The sequence below is a fragment of the Sciurus vulgaris genome, assembly GCF_902686455.1.
Source record: "Sciurus vulgaris genome assembly, chromosome: 2".
In the NCBI taxonomy this organism is placed as follows: domain Eukaryota; kingdom Metazoa; phylum Chordata; class Mammalia; order Rodentia; family Sciuridae; genus Sciurus; species Sciurus vulgaris.
In genome coordinates, this window is record NC_136462.1 from 174,913,931 (window position 1) to 174,930,151 (window position 16,221).

The window sequence follows — 16,221 nt, forward strand, 5'->3', positions numbered from 1 at the left end:
AGAGAGAGAGAGAGAGAGAGAGAGAGAGAGAGAAAGAGAGAGAAGAGGAGAGAGAGAAGGAGAGAAAAAGTGTGAGAAAGAGCAAGAGGGTATGCCAAGTGCATGGCAGAGAGAATGGTGGTGGAGCTATTCTTAAGTAGTAGAATTTCTTGGGCTAATAACAATGGGCCAATGACTGCCAAGAATGTTTTCTGGCTGAGGAGCGGACCAATGGCTGGCTAGGATGTTCGCAGACTGATGATCTGGGTTGTAAAATGGTTTGTGTGGGAGGGGCCAGAATACCGGCAGCAGCTGATGCCAATATTAACCCTGTTCAATGTGTGTTTCTCTTTAAACACAGAATATTGTTGATTTCTTACCATTGAGCTCATGGCCACCAGCACTTTGACTCACGCCTAAACAAAGTTTATCTAACACACATATTTCCTCCATAAAGGCACATCACAGCTTAGAACAGGAGACTGCTTGAGCCCTGCACTGGGGATCATTGTAAACAATGAAATAACCAGCATAAAGCACAAAAATGCAGGAAGGGGACACTAAGTAAACCATGAAAGGGACACTTGTTAGAGTAGGAGAGCTGAGGCAAGAAGTCAGAGTACGCCTTGTCTGACCTGAGCTGGGAACGTGTTATGTTTGTCAACTCAAATGTTCCACCACTCTGCATGCACTTGCCTGCAAGTGACCATGAAGTGCTGCAAAGTATTGATTTTGAAGATAGAAATAAATGTTAGCATGAGGAAAATTAACAAATACAGAATCTGCAAATAAGGAGAATTGTCTCCCTTTTGTTAAAGGCTTAAAAACACAGCCACTACACACATCATATTTTTAAAGTTAATTATAATCTGTTAACATCATTCAATGTCCATTTAATATTTCCAAGATGTCTCATAACTTTTATGAAGTTTTATTTGTTCCAATCAGCATCTAAACAAGATCTGAGTGTTATATAAAATGTATTTTAATTTCTCTTGATCTACAGGTTCCCCACCTGTGATGTTTCCCTTTATTGCTAGAGACTGAGTTGTGTGTCCTATAGAGTTTCTTATAGTCAAGATTTTGAGGCTTGTATCTGCATGCTTTCAAATATATATTGTTATTGTGACTTCCCTCCTCAACCAATACATCTTAATTAAGCTTCTCCAGAGACCCTCACCATAATTGTTACTGTTAACAGAATATCGGCAAAGATTTCTGCAAAAGAGCTCAGTGTGGTTAGAACTTCCTATTTCCTGTTGCTCTGCCTTGCAAAAGCTAAGTTTAACTGCAGACTTGATGATGTTACTCCTGTTTTTGTGGTAAAACATGTAAAACCTTTGACTGTTCTAAAAAATGAGACAAAAAGCACTTTCTGAGAACTCAAAGGAAAAAAAATTACTTTTATGTAAACTCCTGCAAAAATGTAAACTTCCAAGCCCCCCTCCATCCCCCACCAGTGGGTGTAAAGTTCAAAGAATTTCTAGACTCATGGTCCAAAGAGTTTCAGGCAATAGTCCCTCTGGACCCTGTAGCCAATAAACCTGCTTCCTGCTAATTCCTCAGGTGTCCAGCCTCATCTGACCTACATCAGTATCTCTCCTGAACTTCCTGCAAATTAGTGCAGTCAGTTTCACTTCAGGATTATGGCAAGATCACCTCATAAGTGACTGTTTCTCTTTATTTACCAATTTTCAAAAATAGTGAACTGATTTCTTTGCATTGTCCACACATGACAAATGAAGTTTCATCTTTGGGGTCAGGAGGTATTTGTCATTATGAACTCGAGGATTTAAAAATAATCATGTGTTTCAGTCCATTGTAGTTCCTCTTTTAAAAATGATTGTTTATGTTTTTATCAGAGCATTATAGTCACACATAATAGTAGGGTTCATTTTGACATTCATAAATGCATATAACATAATTTGCCCCACTTTGATCCTCCCTTCCGAATACCCTTCTTCTACTCTACTGTTCTTCCTTCTAGTTTATCTGTTTTTTTTTTTTACTTTAAAAACATTTTTATTGGTGCATAATTAAATATAACAATGAGATTCACTGTGACATACTTGTACATGCACATAATTTGATCAACTTAATTTCACCAAGGAATAGCTTATCTTATTGACAAGCATTCAACACCATCCAGTCACCACCACAATAAGGGAACTAATAAGCACATGAAAGGTACAAGTTGTACTAATGCATTCTACTGTCATATACAACTAATTAGAACAAATAAAAAATGTTTTAAAAAAGAAAGGCACAAGTCCCCATTGACCCATTGAAGACACAGGATCTCTTTCCAGATCCATACTACTCCACTTGGTATTCTCCTCCATGCACAGAAACACTGCTGTCTTTGCCTTGGACTGTAGCAAGCTGACAAATGTGAAGTAGGAGGGGAGAGGAATCTTCAGTGTAAACAAGAGTTTGTTTTAGGATTTTTAGAACTTAGTAGCCACTCTTTCCAGATAATTGCTTCAGAGGCGTCTACTTGATAATGCGGCTGATTCTCATGACAATGTCAGGGAAAGTTTTCCAAGAACACATTCAGCTGATACAGATGGTTTCTCCCCTTCAAAATAATTGCAAACAAGATTAAAATCGCAGTCAGGAACTATTCCAGCTGACTTTTGGCTTCTTCTGATGTATGCTCCTCAGCCTCCCGCCGCCAGCGTCACAGCTTCCAACCGCACTGGTGCTTCCGTCCCTAGTTTATCTGTTTTTTTTTTTTTATTGGTGCATCATAGTTATATATGAAAAGTGAAATTCATTGTGGTATATTCATGTATGCACATAGCATAATTTGGTCAATTTTTTTTTTTTTTTTTTTTTTTTTTTTTTTTTTTTTTTTTTGCAGTACTGGGGATTGAACCCAGGGCCTTGTACTTGCCAGGCAAGCACTCTACCAATTGAGTATATCCCCAGTCCGATCTGGTCAATTTCATTCTGAAGTTCCTCCTCTTTTCTATCCCTCCTCCCTCCTCATCAATTCCCTTCCTTTACTCCATTGTTCACCCTCCTGTTTTCATGAAGTCTGCCTTTTTTATTCCTTACTTCTCTCTAGCTTCCACAAATGAGATAACACATTCAACCCTTGTCTTTCTGAGTCTGGTTTATTTAACTTGGCATGATGTTTCCATGTTGTCATTTATCACTAAATAACAAAATTTCATTCTTCTATCTGACTGACTGAAATTCAATTGTGTAGATATACCATGTTTTCTTTATACATTTGTCTGTTGACAGGCATCTAGGCTAGTTCCATAACTTGGCTATGGTGAATTGTAGTTCTTATTAAGTTCCAAACATCTCCCCTCTGCAGCCAGTGAGCATCTCTTCATGGTAGCTCTTGAGTCTTTCCAATACTACTCTAGTCTTTCTTTCTGGTATAAGAAGACCTTACAGATTTCATTTATTCAGATGTGACATTAGATTTTTTTCTAAAAGGTTCTACTTTGGGGTGGTGTAAAGGTTAATTGGGGTCCACATATAAGGGTTAAGGGGAGACCTAATAAAGAGGTAAGCACACAGGATGGCAAAGAGCAAGAAGTGGTTCCTGTGGGAAAGCCAGTCCAGTTTATTCTCTATTCCAGGGTCGTTTCAAGTTACACTGGGTTACATAGTGTAGTTTGCTTTGCTCATGTGCAGATCACATAACTTGCTTGCTTCTCAGAGTCCACTAGTACCAAAGGTTATTATAATAAGATAATGTCTCCAGGCCTCAAGGACAGAGGAGTTGCAGAGCATTTCTAAGCCACTCAAACAGAAGGTCTTTTATTGTCCTGAGGAGTTTACTTGACTCGAAGGACTTTTGCTCTTCTGTACATTGACTGGCCTGAAATCCCTACAGGGTGGGGCAAGGAGCATGGTTTTTAAATACCACAGTCTAAGTCATGGTCATATTCATTGCTACTGGATTGGTCTTTTAAGAAGACTGCTTAAAGAGAAATTGTGTGGTTCTTATTTTTCTTTTAAAAAAAATTCTGTGTGTTTGTGTGTTTGATCCACTTCTTCCCTCAGTAGATTAATGACCACATACTCTATATGCTTTTCTCTGTATTGCTTCCCCCTGCCCATATAATATATATTGAAGATCACTTCCTAAGTGATGTATAGAAATATCCTCATTCTGTTTTACAGCTGCCTAGTACTTCATCATGTGACTGATCATAGTTTATTCATCACAGTCCCAATTGATGGACATTTTGGTTCATTAGAATCTTTTCCTATTATTATTAACAATCAATTAATGAATTGCTTCGTGCGTACTTCTTTTTGTATTTTTGCTATTATATCTTTGTGATAGATTTCTAGAAATGTGATTTCAGGTTCAGAAGGTAAATATGTAATTTTGTTAGAAATTGCCAAATTCCTCTCTGTAGGTTTGTACTATTTTACAAACCCAGCAGCAGAGTATGCATATGCCTGTTGCCCCACAGCCTTGCCTATTTTTCTGGTCTTTTTCTTTGCAAACCTGATAGATGAGACATGCTATATAAGTGTGGTTTTAGTTTGAATTTCTCTTATGACTGAGGTTAAGCATCTCTTCTCTTCATATGCTTAATGTCTTTTTTCCTATTTTTCTCTATAAAATTCAAGCATTCTCCATATTAATTTTCTCCCACCTTCTGGATTTTAAGTCATGTGGAGGTTTTTCCTACTCTCAGGCTATAGAGAAGCTTGCCCATTCTTTCTTCTAGATCTTATTTCTTTTTCCAGGTGATTCTCTGATCCATTTGAAATTTATCCTTGTATATAGAGTGAGAAAGGGCTTCAGTTTTATCTTTTTCATATGTTTAGTTATCTTGATACCTTTTATTGAAAAGTCCATCTTTTCCCTATTAATTTAAGATGTCACTGTGTACTAAATTTCCATGTACAGTTTTTTAGGTAGTTTATTAAAACTATTCTGGGTTACCACAGGTCAGGATGAAAGGGTGGAATTTGAGAGAGAAGAGAATTATACTGATTACTAAACCCTGAAAAATAGTTTCTTAGAGAACTTTTGATACTTAAAAATTATCTGAAATTTGTCTGTACAAGTGTATCTTGCATTTGTACCGTAACTTTTCAGCAAATTCATTCTCTCCCTTTTTTCCCTAGCACCATGTATGTGTTTGGCGGTTTCAACAGTCTCCTCCTCAGCGACATCCTCATATTCACCTCGGAACAGTGTGAAGCACACCAGAGTAAAGCTGCTTGTGTGGCAGCAGGACCTGGTATCCGATGTGTGTGGGACACAAGGTCATCTCAGTGCATCTCCTGGGAGTTGGCAACTGAAGAACAAGCAGAAAAGTTAAAATCAGAATGTTTCTCCAAAAGAAGTAAGTTTTCCTCTACTTAGAATTTAATTAGAAATCTCATTTTGTCAGAATTATGAAGAAGCTTAGCATATGTACACTTCTTATGTTCACCTTTTCATCAATACTAGTTTAGTAATAACTTGTGCAAAGTCTTTCTGGGTGTTTGAAAATTGGTTTGTACACATCTTTATACATGTCATGTAGCTCCTAGAAGCTGTCTGTGAATGATAGGGACCAGTCCTTCTTGGCAGGCGTAGGTTTTGTCCACCAGCTCCAGGACCTGGCTACAGTTGATCCAAGGCAGTGCTATGCAGTGGAACTTGTTTTGATAATGGAACTATTGTTATGTGCCCTGTTCAAGTCTGGGAGCCACTAGCCACATGGGGATATCAGACACTGGAAAGGTGCTAGTGTGCCTGAAGAACTGAATTTTTAATTTATTCCTGGCTACCATATTGGACTGTGGAGGTCTGACGTTAAGGATGAGATTAGGAAGGTCAGCCCAGGAGAGCCTGTTGTAGGTAGATAGAGGTCAGGTCGCTGTCCTTATCAACTGTTTGCTAGCTCTTCTAGTTGGAGACAGCAGTGAGAGCCAGACAGACAGTTGCTGAGGATGAGCAGTGATCCCCACTTCTGGAAGCTCCCCCCATGTTTTCTAAGCTATTCTCTTCACCCTGCCTACTTAGCTTCTTGCCCTTTTGCTGTGACATAGAGAGCACAAACAACACAGTGAATAAATGTGTGAGAAAGTCCTTTCAAAGTAAGAAGGATGCCTCTGCAAAGTGTTTGTTCACATCAGGTAAGAATATTGGCTGAATTCCATAGCGAGTTACTGTGACCATTATGATGGAGAGAAGCAGTTTTATTTTCCCGGGATGCTCCAAATTAATCTGTGCAGAAACATAAATCCTTAGTAAGAACACCCAGGCAATCAAGTTCATGGTTGGAGAACAAAGATTACCAGAACCTTGTAGGATTACTCATTGTCTTCTGAAAGGGATAAAATCAGTGCAACAGTTATTTTTTTAACCAGATTTTTTTAAAGTTCAAATTAAATGTTCAAGTATATATATGGGAAATAATATTGAATTATCAGTATCAACTTCCTATTTTACTCTGTTCTCAGCAGAGGTGACCCTAATCCTTCAATGATGATCAGAGAAGGAAGAGCAACCTCAGGGTTTACTTCTGGGGCCTTTATGAGGGTGGGCCCTGGGCCCTCCCATTGGCTTTTCCTGGGTTCCACCATGTGGCATGTCCACGAGATGGTTCAGCAGATGAGGCAGCGTGGTGGTGTAGCTTCTCTTTTCTGGGGTCAACAGGAAGTGTAACAAGTCTACAGTCACCCCAGGGTTCTGCAGCTTGTTTTCTGGAATTCATGTATATGTGTAGAACATGCAGCATGGCTCAGCTCACACTTCCTTTGGGGTCTGGGCACTGCCTGCTGCCTGTGCTCAAAATGAGCCTTGGTATTTGTAACTGGGAGGAATGGTTTGGTCTCCTTCATAACTTTCTTTGGATCTTGGCAGTTTCTGGTGTTTATTGTTTTGGGGGGATTGAGGGTATTGGGGATTGAACTCAGGGACATTCAACCACTGAGCCACATCCCCAGCTTTATTTTGCATTTTATTTAGAGACAGGGTCTCACTGAGTTGCATAGTGCCTTGCTGTTGCTGAGACTGACTTTGAACTCAAGATCCTCCTCTCAGCCTCCTGAGCTGCTGGGATTACAGGTGTGCACAACCATGCCCAGCTTCTAGTGTTTATTTTATTGTTAGTTGGTTTCTTCTTGGGAATGAAATTACCCAGAGACCCAGATCTTATTTCTATTTAATCTTAGACTTGTTAAATTAACTTCTTTGCTTTTCACTTCCTGTTTGATATTTTTTTTAGTAAAAAAAAAAAAAAATCTTTCTTCAGATTGTCTTTTTCTAAGTCCTATTTAACCTGAACATCCCAATATATTTTGCTTCCAGTTTCAGTGTTTGTTTTACTTCCCAGCCATTGTTAGGGTTTTTTTTTTTTTTTTTAAATCTGTCTCAGATTGTGCTTAACAGAAACTGTCACAGTTGATATTTTTTCTCTTCCTAGCTCTTGACCAAGACAGTTGTGACCAGCACACAGATTGTTATAGCTGCACGGCCAACACCAATGACTGCCACTGGTGCAATGACCATTGTGTCCCTAGTCATCTCAGCTGTATGGAAGACCAGGTCAGACGTCATCTCTCAGAGGATAGAAATATCCTAACTGTGTTTAGGTATAGGTTGAATGTATGACATAAATAATGGCCCAGATTGGTTTTTTTCAATATTTTTTTTTATTAGTGCATTAAAATCATATATAATAGCTGGGTTGAAGTTTTTTAATGGGATATAGATTTGGATTTTCTTATAGACCAGATTTTCTTTTAGGAAAGGATGCTAAATAAATCCTGATTCAGGGGTCTCAGTAGCCCCAGGAATTTGTGTGTGGTGACTTAGAAGAAGGCAGAACTGCTATCTGAGGACAATTGTCCCTGGGTGTAGCTGTGGTTAAATACCTGGTCCTTGGTCTGAGGCTTATAACAATGAGCTCACTCCACCTGTGCGAGGTCTTGGGAGAAAGCTTGGGCTTGAGGCAGGTGTGTCGTGGTCCATATTGAATTGGGGAATTGATAGACTTTGCAAATTCTTTTTGTCTAAATGTTGTATCTTGGCTCAGCATAATTTCAGTGCTCACCATACAGAGTTTTAAAATTTAGGTTATACTAAGACTGAAAAAGATAAGATGACCTAGCTCTTATACTTTATAAGACTTTTTTTTGTCGTTGTTAGTTTAGTGCTCTTTATAAGTAAACTTTTAGACTGTGAAAGGCATTTGGAAAGCAGTGCGTTCCACACCCTCATTTCACCAATGAGCAGGTTAAGGGATGCTATTTTAAAGAGTAGGCTGCTTCCTTGCCAGTTAAAGACATCTCTACAATAGTATTTCCACCATGGAAATGCTCCATCTGCATTTTATTTCTCTCTTTGTTTATTTGTTTATTGCTTCTTCAATTAGATTTGGTTGTCTTTAGTATCCTGTTGGTCACCACCATGAGTTATCTCTATGTATATGTCCTGTGTTCTAGATCTCCATTTCTAGGTATGAGAATTGCCCCAAGGATAACCCTATGTACTACTGTAACAAGAAGACGAGTTGCAGGAGCTGTGACCTGGACCAGAGGTGCCAGTGGGACCCCCGGAATCAGGAGTGCATCGCCCTGCCTGGTAAGTCTTACAGGGCACCTGGAGTATGGGTCCAGAACTTTGGCCTGCTCCCCCATTCTTGTCCAAACTGGGTTGAGCCCTAGCAGAGAGGAGGAATCTATTCTATCTATTCATCCCTACCCCCAGTGTTATGTTTATTTGTTTGTTAGTTTTTTTAACTAAAATGCAGGTCTTGAGTATTTACTCCAGCTGTTCTTTGATGTAAAGTCAATCATTATCTGCTCCTCTGGAGAGTGGAATGATAGTCTGGATTTGTGTCAGTGAAACGCTTCTTCCCCTCATACCCACCTGGCTGTGATAACCTGGGACTAGAACTCCGTAGTCTCAGCTGCCAGTCTTCTGGGCACTGTATGGAAGAGCGTTACTGAACAGGGGGATCTGGTTGTTGGCACCTCTTCAGGGGCTTCTCTGAGCAGAGGGAGAAGAGGATTTCTATGTTAGCCCCAACTTCGAGGTGACCTCCAGTCCTGAGTACCTGTTGACGGCATCCTGAGGTTTAGGATGATGACTTTGGATGCAGCCAGCTGGGACTGAACCCCTGTGATGTATTCGCTCCAAGCTGATATCCAGGAAGGGGAAGTTGTGTGGCACTATGCAATAGCTGAGGCATGAGCAGGCCACTTGAGGTGGACCAGGGCCCTTTTGAATATCCTTTGAGGAATGCAATTCAGCTTGCAGAATGGGCTTCTTGTTCTTCCACTCTTGTTCTGAGTCTCAGGTATTCATGTATAGCAAAACACCTGGGGATCTTGCCCAAAGGCATGTTCTGGTACAGGCCTGGGGTGGGTCTTCATTTTAATTTGTACTCAATGATATGAAAACAGTGCAGCATTTGGAGACTAGATTTATTCATTCCCAACCCATTTCCATGTTTGCAGTTCTGTACTCCACTTTTCCAATGTGCATATTCATCTGTCTGCTCTCCACTTAGGATTTAGTCTTATTTCTAATTGTTCTTCTAAAAGAGCTGGTACCAATCTAGCATTGACACCAAATGGGTTTTTGTCCAAGTAACAGGAGAGTTGACCTCAGAATATGCTTCTTGAGATCCAATAAATATGATTGACAAACTTGTTTTTTTATCTCTTATATTCTGTGTCTGGAAGTGAATAATGTATCTGTTGCCCTTGCCACATTCTAATGGAGCACCTGGAATTCAAATCACAAGGATCACTTAGGTGTTCAGTAACTTGAACAAGTAATAAAGTAGTTTTCTGTAACTTCTAAAGCTCTTTTTTCTCTCCCCCTTTGTTAAAGAAAGTATCTGTGGGGTTGGCTGGCATTTAGTTGGAAACTCATGTTTGAAAATTACTACTGCCAAGGAGAATTATGACATGGCTAAGCTGTCCTGTAGGAACCACGATGCCTTCTTGGCTTCCCTCACAACCCAGAAGAAAGTGGAATTTGTCCTTAAGCAGCTACAAATAATGCAGCCGTCACAGAGCATGGTGAGTGAACCCTCAGAACCTGAGTTTCTCATACCCACTTTCTGCTGAGGGCAGGACTGCAGCTGATGCATGGAAGGCTGTGAGTGACGTGCTGGGAAGAGGAGGAATGCAGGATGCACCGTGTGGTAGATGTAGCACTATGCTGTCATTCTCTTCCTTTAATGCTTTTTACCTGACCTTGGAACTTTCGCTACTTCATATATTATTCTTAGTCATATCTATTAAATTATAAGATATGAAAAATATTAGGTGAGATGAACAGTAATATGTGTGTGTGATGTACTATGGTGACATCACTAGATGATTTCATACCTGTTTTTTCTCTAGATTCTGTTGGGGTGGGGAGCGAGGGGTCCACAGCCAGTAAGGTGTCAGATTTAGACACTTATGTCGTTTAGATTTAAGGTATTAATTCAGCACATGTCACTGCCACTAAGACACGTACATCTGTTTGGATCTTTCTAGACCTGGCCAGCGCAACAAAAGAGAGCATTTTCTTATGAAGGGCTTCTGAGCTCAGAAAGGCTCACACTCTTTTCACTGGTAGAGTCAGCTTTGCCCGTCATGCTGGGATTTCTACTGGTGACTCTCAAGTCCACCTCTGTGGGAGACTACCTGGGTAGAGAGGTTCCACCATCCCAGCTGGCCACAGGTGTACCTCTGGTCCCTCTCCTCTCTTCTTCAGGTGTTATAGCCCTACCAGGTCCTGGGTGGCACCTTTAAAAAACAGAAACCCACACTCTTGTGATAAGACAGATGAGACAACTAAAGTGTAATGTGCTCCCACAGCTTAAACTCCAGATGTGGCCCAGTCTGTAGAGCCCAGGTGTGTATAAAAAGCAAGATAGGGTAGAGGCTGTCTGGAAGAGGTAACCCTGAAGGTGGGAAGAGTAAAGAGGAAGGGGAAGGGCGGGCTCCCTGTGCCTTGGTACCATCCTGTGCAAGTTGTAGAGGTTGAGGGAATGGCTCACTGAGAGAGCTACAGGTCAATTTGTGTGTCCGGGGCAAGTTGGATAGGAGGAAGATGCTATAGCTGGGCTTCGAGAAGGGACCATGGCCAAATCCAGAGATACCTTGTCCACAATGCTAATGACTTTGCATTTTATCATGAAAGCAAAAAAAAATGTTATTAAAAATCTATAAAATGTATTAGTTATAATTATGTTGTTAAGTAAAATTAGAAAATATAATAAAAGAGTATAAGAAAACAAATTTATTAATATCACTAATAATTGTTTTGAAATGTATTTCTTTTAAGTCTTTTAATAGGCATGTATTTTTTTTCCTCAAAAATGAAACGATATTGTACATTCTGTTTTTCAACTGCAAAAATTAAAAATACCTTTCATTTCTGAGTCAAACATTATACTTGATTTAAAAAAAATTTTAAAGATAATGGCAAGGAAATTTTAGGAGAGTAGGAGACAAAAACTATCCCAGGTGTTAATTGCTCTATTATTCTTTATAAAATCCAGTGCTAAGTGAAGCAGTAGATTAAAAAATGTAGTAAACACACACACACACACACAGAGGATTATGATTCAGCTTTAATAAAGAAGGAAATACTGTCATTTGCAACCACACAGATGGAGAACCTTATAGTGAGTGAAGTAAGCCAGTCACAGAAAGACAAATACATGACCTTGCTTATGTGTAGAATGCAAAACAGTCTAACTCACAGAAACAGAGAGCACAATGGTGTTTCCAGGACCTTGGGAGGTGGGGTGAGAAATGGGAACATGTTGATCAAAGTGTTTAAATTTTTAGTTATGGGTGGGGACATAGGGAAGAATGAAGGAACCTTGGATTGTGCAGAGGGGAGTGAGGGGAGAGGGTGGGGCAGTGGGGCTGGGAAGGACGATAGATGAGACAGACATTCTTACCCTGTGTACATGTATGATTACCAGTGTGACTCAGCACCATGTACAACCAGAGGAATGAGAAGTTATGCTCCGTTTATGTACAATGTGTCAAAATGCATTCTACTGTCATGTATAACCAATTAGAACAATTTTTTTAAATGCTATTAAAAAAACAAAGTTCTAGTTACATAAGATGAATAAGTTCTGGAGATCTAATGCATGCGATTGTGATAATAGTGTAGTTAATATAATAGTTAATATAATAGTGTATAATAGTGTATAAAATAGTTAATATAATAGTGTATACTTAGTATTAAGTATGTAGATGTTAAAAGTTATTGGCTGAGAAAGGAGGATCCTGAGTTCAAAGCCAGCCTCAGAAAAGCAAGGCACTAAGCAACTCAGTGAGACCCTGTCTCTAAATAAAATACAAAATAGGGCTGATGATGTGACTCAGTGGTCGAGTGCCCCTGGGTTCAATCCCCTGTACCAAAAAAAAAAAAAAAAGTTCTCACCACATAGACATAATATGGTCACACAATGGTAAATATGAGAGGTGATGGATATCAATTAGTTGATAGTGGCAACCATCTCACAATATATACAATTAACAAAACATCATACAGGCTTAGCTCCTGATCTGAGGATAGACATATAACCAATATTTTATAAAGGTTGGTGAAATGACTTCATTTGTGAATGGGCATTTAAACCCAATTTGGTGTGATCATCTCTTGGTCACAAAATAGCATTTGCTATAAAGTGCAGAAAATTTGGAACTCAGTTATCACTTTGCTATGGATCTCAGCGAAATTTTCGATACTTCTTTTCTCTAAGCTGTATATTTGTCCTTTGTAAAATAGCCATATGGAAGTGGTGATCTATCCCATCTGCCAAGTTTAGGGTATAAGGAGGCTTTCCTACACCTGTGGGTATACCTAACCTAGTGGGTTTTTATCAAGTAGGCTGTTTGGTCAAGACATTGGTTGTTTTCATAATTGTGTCTGTTTTGCCCACAGTCCGAGCCCACCTTAACCCCATGGGTTGGCCTTCGGAAGATCAATATGACCCACTGGTTCTGGGAAGATGTGTCTCCATTTACCAATAGTTTACTGCAGTGGATGCCATCTGAGCCCAGCGATGCCGGGTTCTGTGGAATCTTGTCAGAACCCACTACTCGGGGATTAAAGGCTGCAACCTGCATCAACCCTCTCAATGGCAGCATCTGTGAACGGCCCGGTAAGGACGCTGGTGATAGGTGTTCCGAGAAGTTTCAGAAAGAAAGTATAGTCATAATTAGATATCTCTTTTATTTTACTTTATTTTATTTATTTTTAAATGATACTGGAGACTGAACCCAGAGGCACTTTACCACTGGAGCTACATTCCCAGCCCTTTTTATATTTTATTTTGAAGTGGGGTCTCACTAAGTTTTTTAGGGCCTTGCTAAGTTGCTGAAGCTGGCCTTCAACTTGTGATCCTCCTGTATCAGCCTCCTGAGTTCTGGGATTACAGGCATTTGCTACCACACCTGGTATATTTTTAATTTTTTATTGGTGCTTTATAATGATGCATAATAGTGGGATTCATTGTGCCATATTCATATATGCACATAATTTACTCAATCTCCTTCCCCAGTACCTTTTCCCACTCCCAATCTACTTGCTTCTTCTATTATTATTATTATTTTATTAGTGCATTATCATTATATATAAGTAAGTGGGAGTCATTGTGGTATGTTTGTGCTTAGATATGGTATAATTTGGCATCTTTCATTTCCCACTACGTAGTTAATATTGAGATGTGTGAAATCATCTTGAATAGAGTTGGAGAATTGATTTCAGGCATATTTCAAGCAAAACCCAGAATTTCCAAAGCAGAAGGAATTACTCTGTGGCTCTGACTAGTTTGAGCTATAAACAAAACAAAAAATTAATAATTTTACTTGAAAACCTAAAACTCTAATTAACATTGAGATTGATTGGTTTGTTGACCACAAAAAATGTTGAGAATTGCTCCGAAGGGCATATTTCTTGGTGGTGGCAGAAACATGTTGTGGAAGAAAACAAAGCAAAATAAAAACAAAAGATGAGAAAAGCAACCAAGTCACTGTGGGACAGTATTCAGGAAGCTAGTCTCAGCAGGGAGGAAAATGGTAAGAGAGTTTTGTGACAGGAGATAGAAGCAAGTCAGAAATGTGTGAGAGCTGTGACTGAGTACTGAACAGTCAAATGTTTTGAGTAGTTTCTTAATTTTTATGTCTCTGGGGGCTAAGTTTAGGCTCCTTGATTGCAGGCACAGGGGCAGCTTCTATGGCACACAGAGGAGTTCAAGACCAGCTTTTCCTTTCTGCATGGGGGCTCACACGCAATTACTGCAGTATTTGGTGATTTGCGGATCTAAATCATGTCTAGTTTTAGAACAGCACTGTAAGTTGTTTGAGAAATACAGAAGTGTAGAAGATAATTTGTAGCATTGTAGGAATTGCCTTAAAACAAGATTTCTAAACTTTGTAAGGGAGCTTTTCAACCTTTTTGAATTAATTCTAAATGCTTTGGTGAATTTAATGCATGTTGTGGTTCCACTTATCCTCAAAATTATAAACATAGGACTTTACAAATTCACATGGGTTGTAAAACTCCTAAAGTTCACCCAGGGTCCCCTATATTCTTTTTCTTCTTCTTTTTTAAAACATATTTCTGGTGCTTTATAATTATACATAATTGTGGGATTCATTGTTACATATTTATACATGCACATGATGTAATAATATAATTTGGCCAATATCATTTCCCAGTATTTTCCCCCTTTTCCTCCCATCTTCTATTTTTCTGGTCCCTTTGCTCTACTCTACTGAACTCCCTTTGATTTTCCTGAGATCTCTTCCCCAACCCCTGCCCCACACTGAAATTTTCATTTTTACTTTCTGGCTTCCACATATGAAAGAAAACATACAACCCTGGACTTTCTCAATTTGGCTTATTTCACTTAACATAATGTTCTCAACTTCCATCCATTTTTCCTTCAAATGATATAATTCTTCTTAAAACTCCTTTGTGTATATTTGTATTTTCTTCATCCATTCTTTCATTGATGGCATGGTCCCCTTTGTTCTAAAGGGTTTCAGACCCTACTTTTTTTGAAAGATTCTCTTGTTCCTTCACCTTTGTCCTCAGTGGTCTTTGAATAGAAGGTCCATTTCGTCCCTGCGTGTGTAAATACCTTGACTAAACAGTACATGATGATTCCAGTGTTTTCTGTTTTCTCTATGTCACGTAGTGCCTTCATTGAGTTTGTGGCACTACTGGGTCACCAACCCATACTTGAAAAGTCTCTGACCTTAGCGAGAGCTCTTCAGTGTCCCTTTTGGATTTTATTCCCAGTTGTTCAAAGACCCAAGTGCCGTACACCGTGCGCCTTGCGGACTGCGTGTGGGGAGTGCACCAGCAGCAGCTCTGAGTGCATGTGGTGCAGCAACATGAAGCAGTGTGTGGACTCCAACGCCTACGTGGCCTCCTTCCCTTTCGGCCAGTGTATGGAATGGTATGCCATGAGCAGCTGCCCCCGTAAGTGCAAAAGGGAGTTCAAGCACTCTTGAGTGCCCAGCGTATGGTGACAATAATGGTGACAGTAACTTGCATGTGGTGACAATTGTGGCATGGGGCAGTGTTCTCAATCTCTGAACATCTTACAGGCTAGTTGGATTTGACCTTCTGCTTAAGTCAGCTACTCCTGCATCATGAGAACCTGCATACAGAATCAGGCACAGTGACACATGTAAATAAGCTGAGTAAATCTAGGATAGATCACAGAATACAGAAATTAACTCTTCAACTTCAGGGTCATATTATTCATGTAGTGTCTCTGCCTCCTACTTTCCTAATTTATAAAGTAATTGCTCTCCTGTAGAGGCCCTCTGAGGTTTCTTTTGCCTCCAGCATCCTGAGATTGAGAGGAAGGAGGTATCCCTCTGATGTGTTGGGCAAAATATTGAGCTCTTTAAATTTGTTATCTCATTTAAATGTTCACTATAGGGTAGTAATTTGGATTTAAGTTAATCTGTTATCTTCATTTAAAAATAACGAATTTAGATCTACCTGATAGTGAATTGCTTACCGTTTGTTCTTTTAATAGCTGAAAATTGTTCAGGCTATTATACATGCAGTCGTTGCTTGGAGCAGCCAGGCTGTGGCTGGTGTACCGATCCCAGCAACACTGGGAAAGGGAAGTGCATGGAGGGATCCTACAAAGGACCAGTGAAGATGCCGCCACAGGCCTCTGCTGGAGCCGCCTATCCACAGCCCCTTCTGAATTCCAGCATGTGTCTGGAGGACAGCAGATACAACTGGTCTTTCATTCACTGTCCAGGTAA

The 16,221-nt window shown here is 39.7% G+C and overlaps 1 protein-coding gene across 2 annotated transcripts in view; it reads left to right on the forward strand.

Annotated features, from left to right (window-relative positions):
* Window positions 1-16,221, forward strand: part of LOC306655005 (attractin-like) — a 121,867-nt gene that overhangs the window by 69,892 nt on the left and 35,754 nt on the right. For both annotated transcript variants that reach the window (XM_079129139.1, XM_079129140.1), the window contains exons 17-23: window positions 5,089-5,309; window positions 7,380-7,501; window positions 8,401-8,539; window positions 9,797-9,987; window positions 12,869-13,088; window positions 15,233-15,415; window positions 15,984-16,217. In XM_079129139.1, coding sequence (XP_078985265.1) covers window positions 5,089-5,309; window positions 7,380-7,501; window positions 8,401-8,539; window positions 9,797-9,987; window positions 12,869-13,088; window positions 15,233-15,415; window positions 15,984-16,217 — 1,310 coding nt within the window. The remainder of the gene's footprint in view (window positions 1-5,088; window positions 5,310-7,379; window positions 7,502-8,400; window positions 8,540-9,796; window positions 9,988-12,868; window positions 13,089-15,232; window positions 15,416-15,983; window positions 16,218-16,221) is intronic.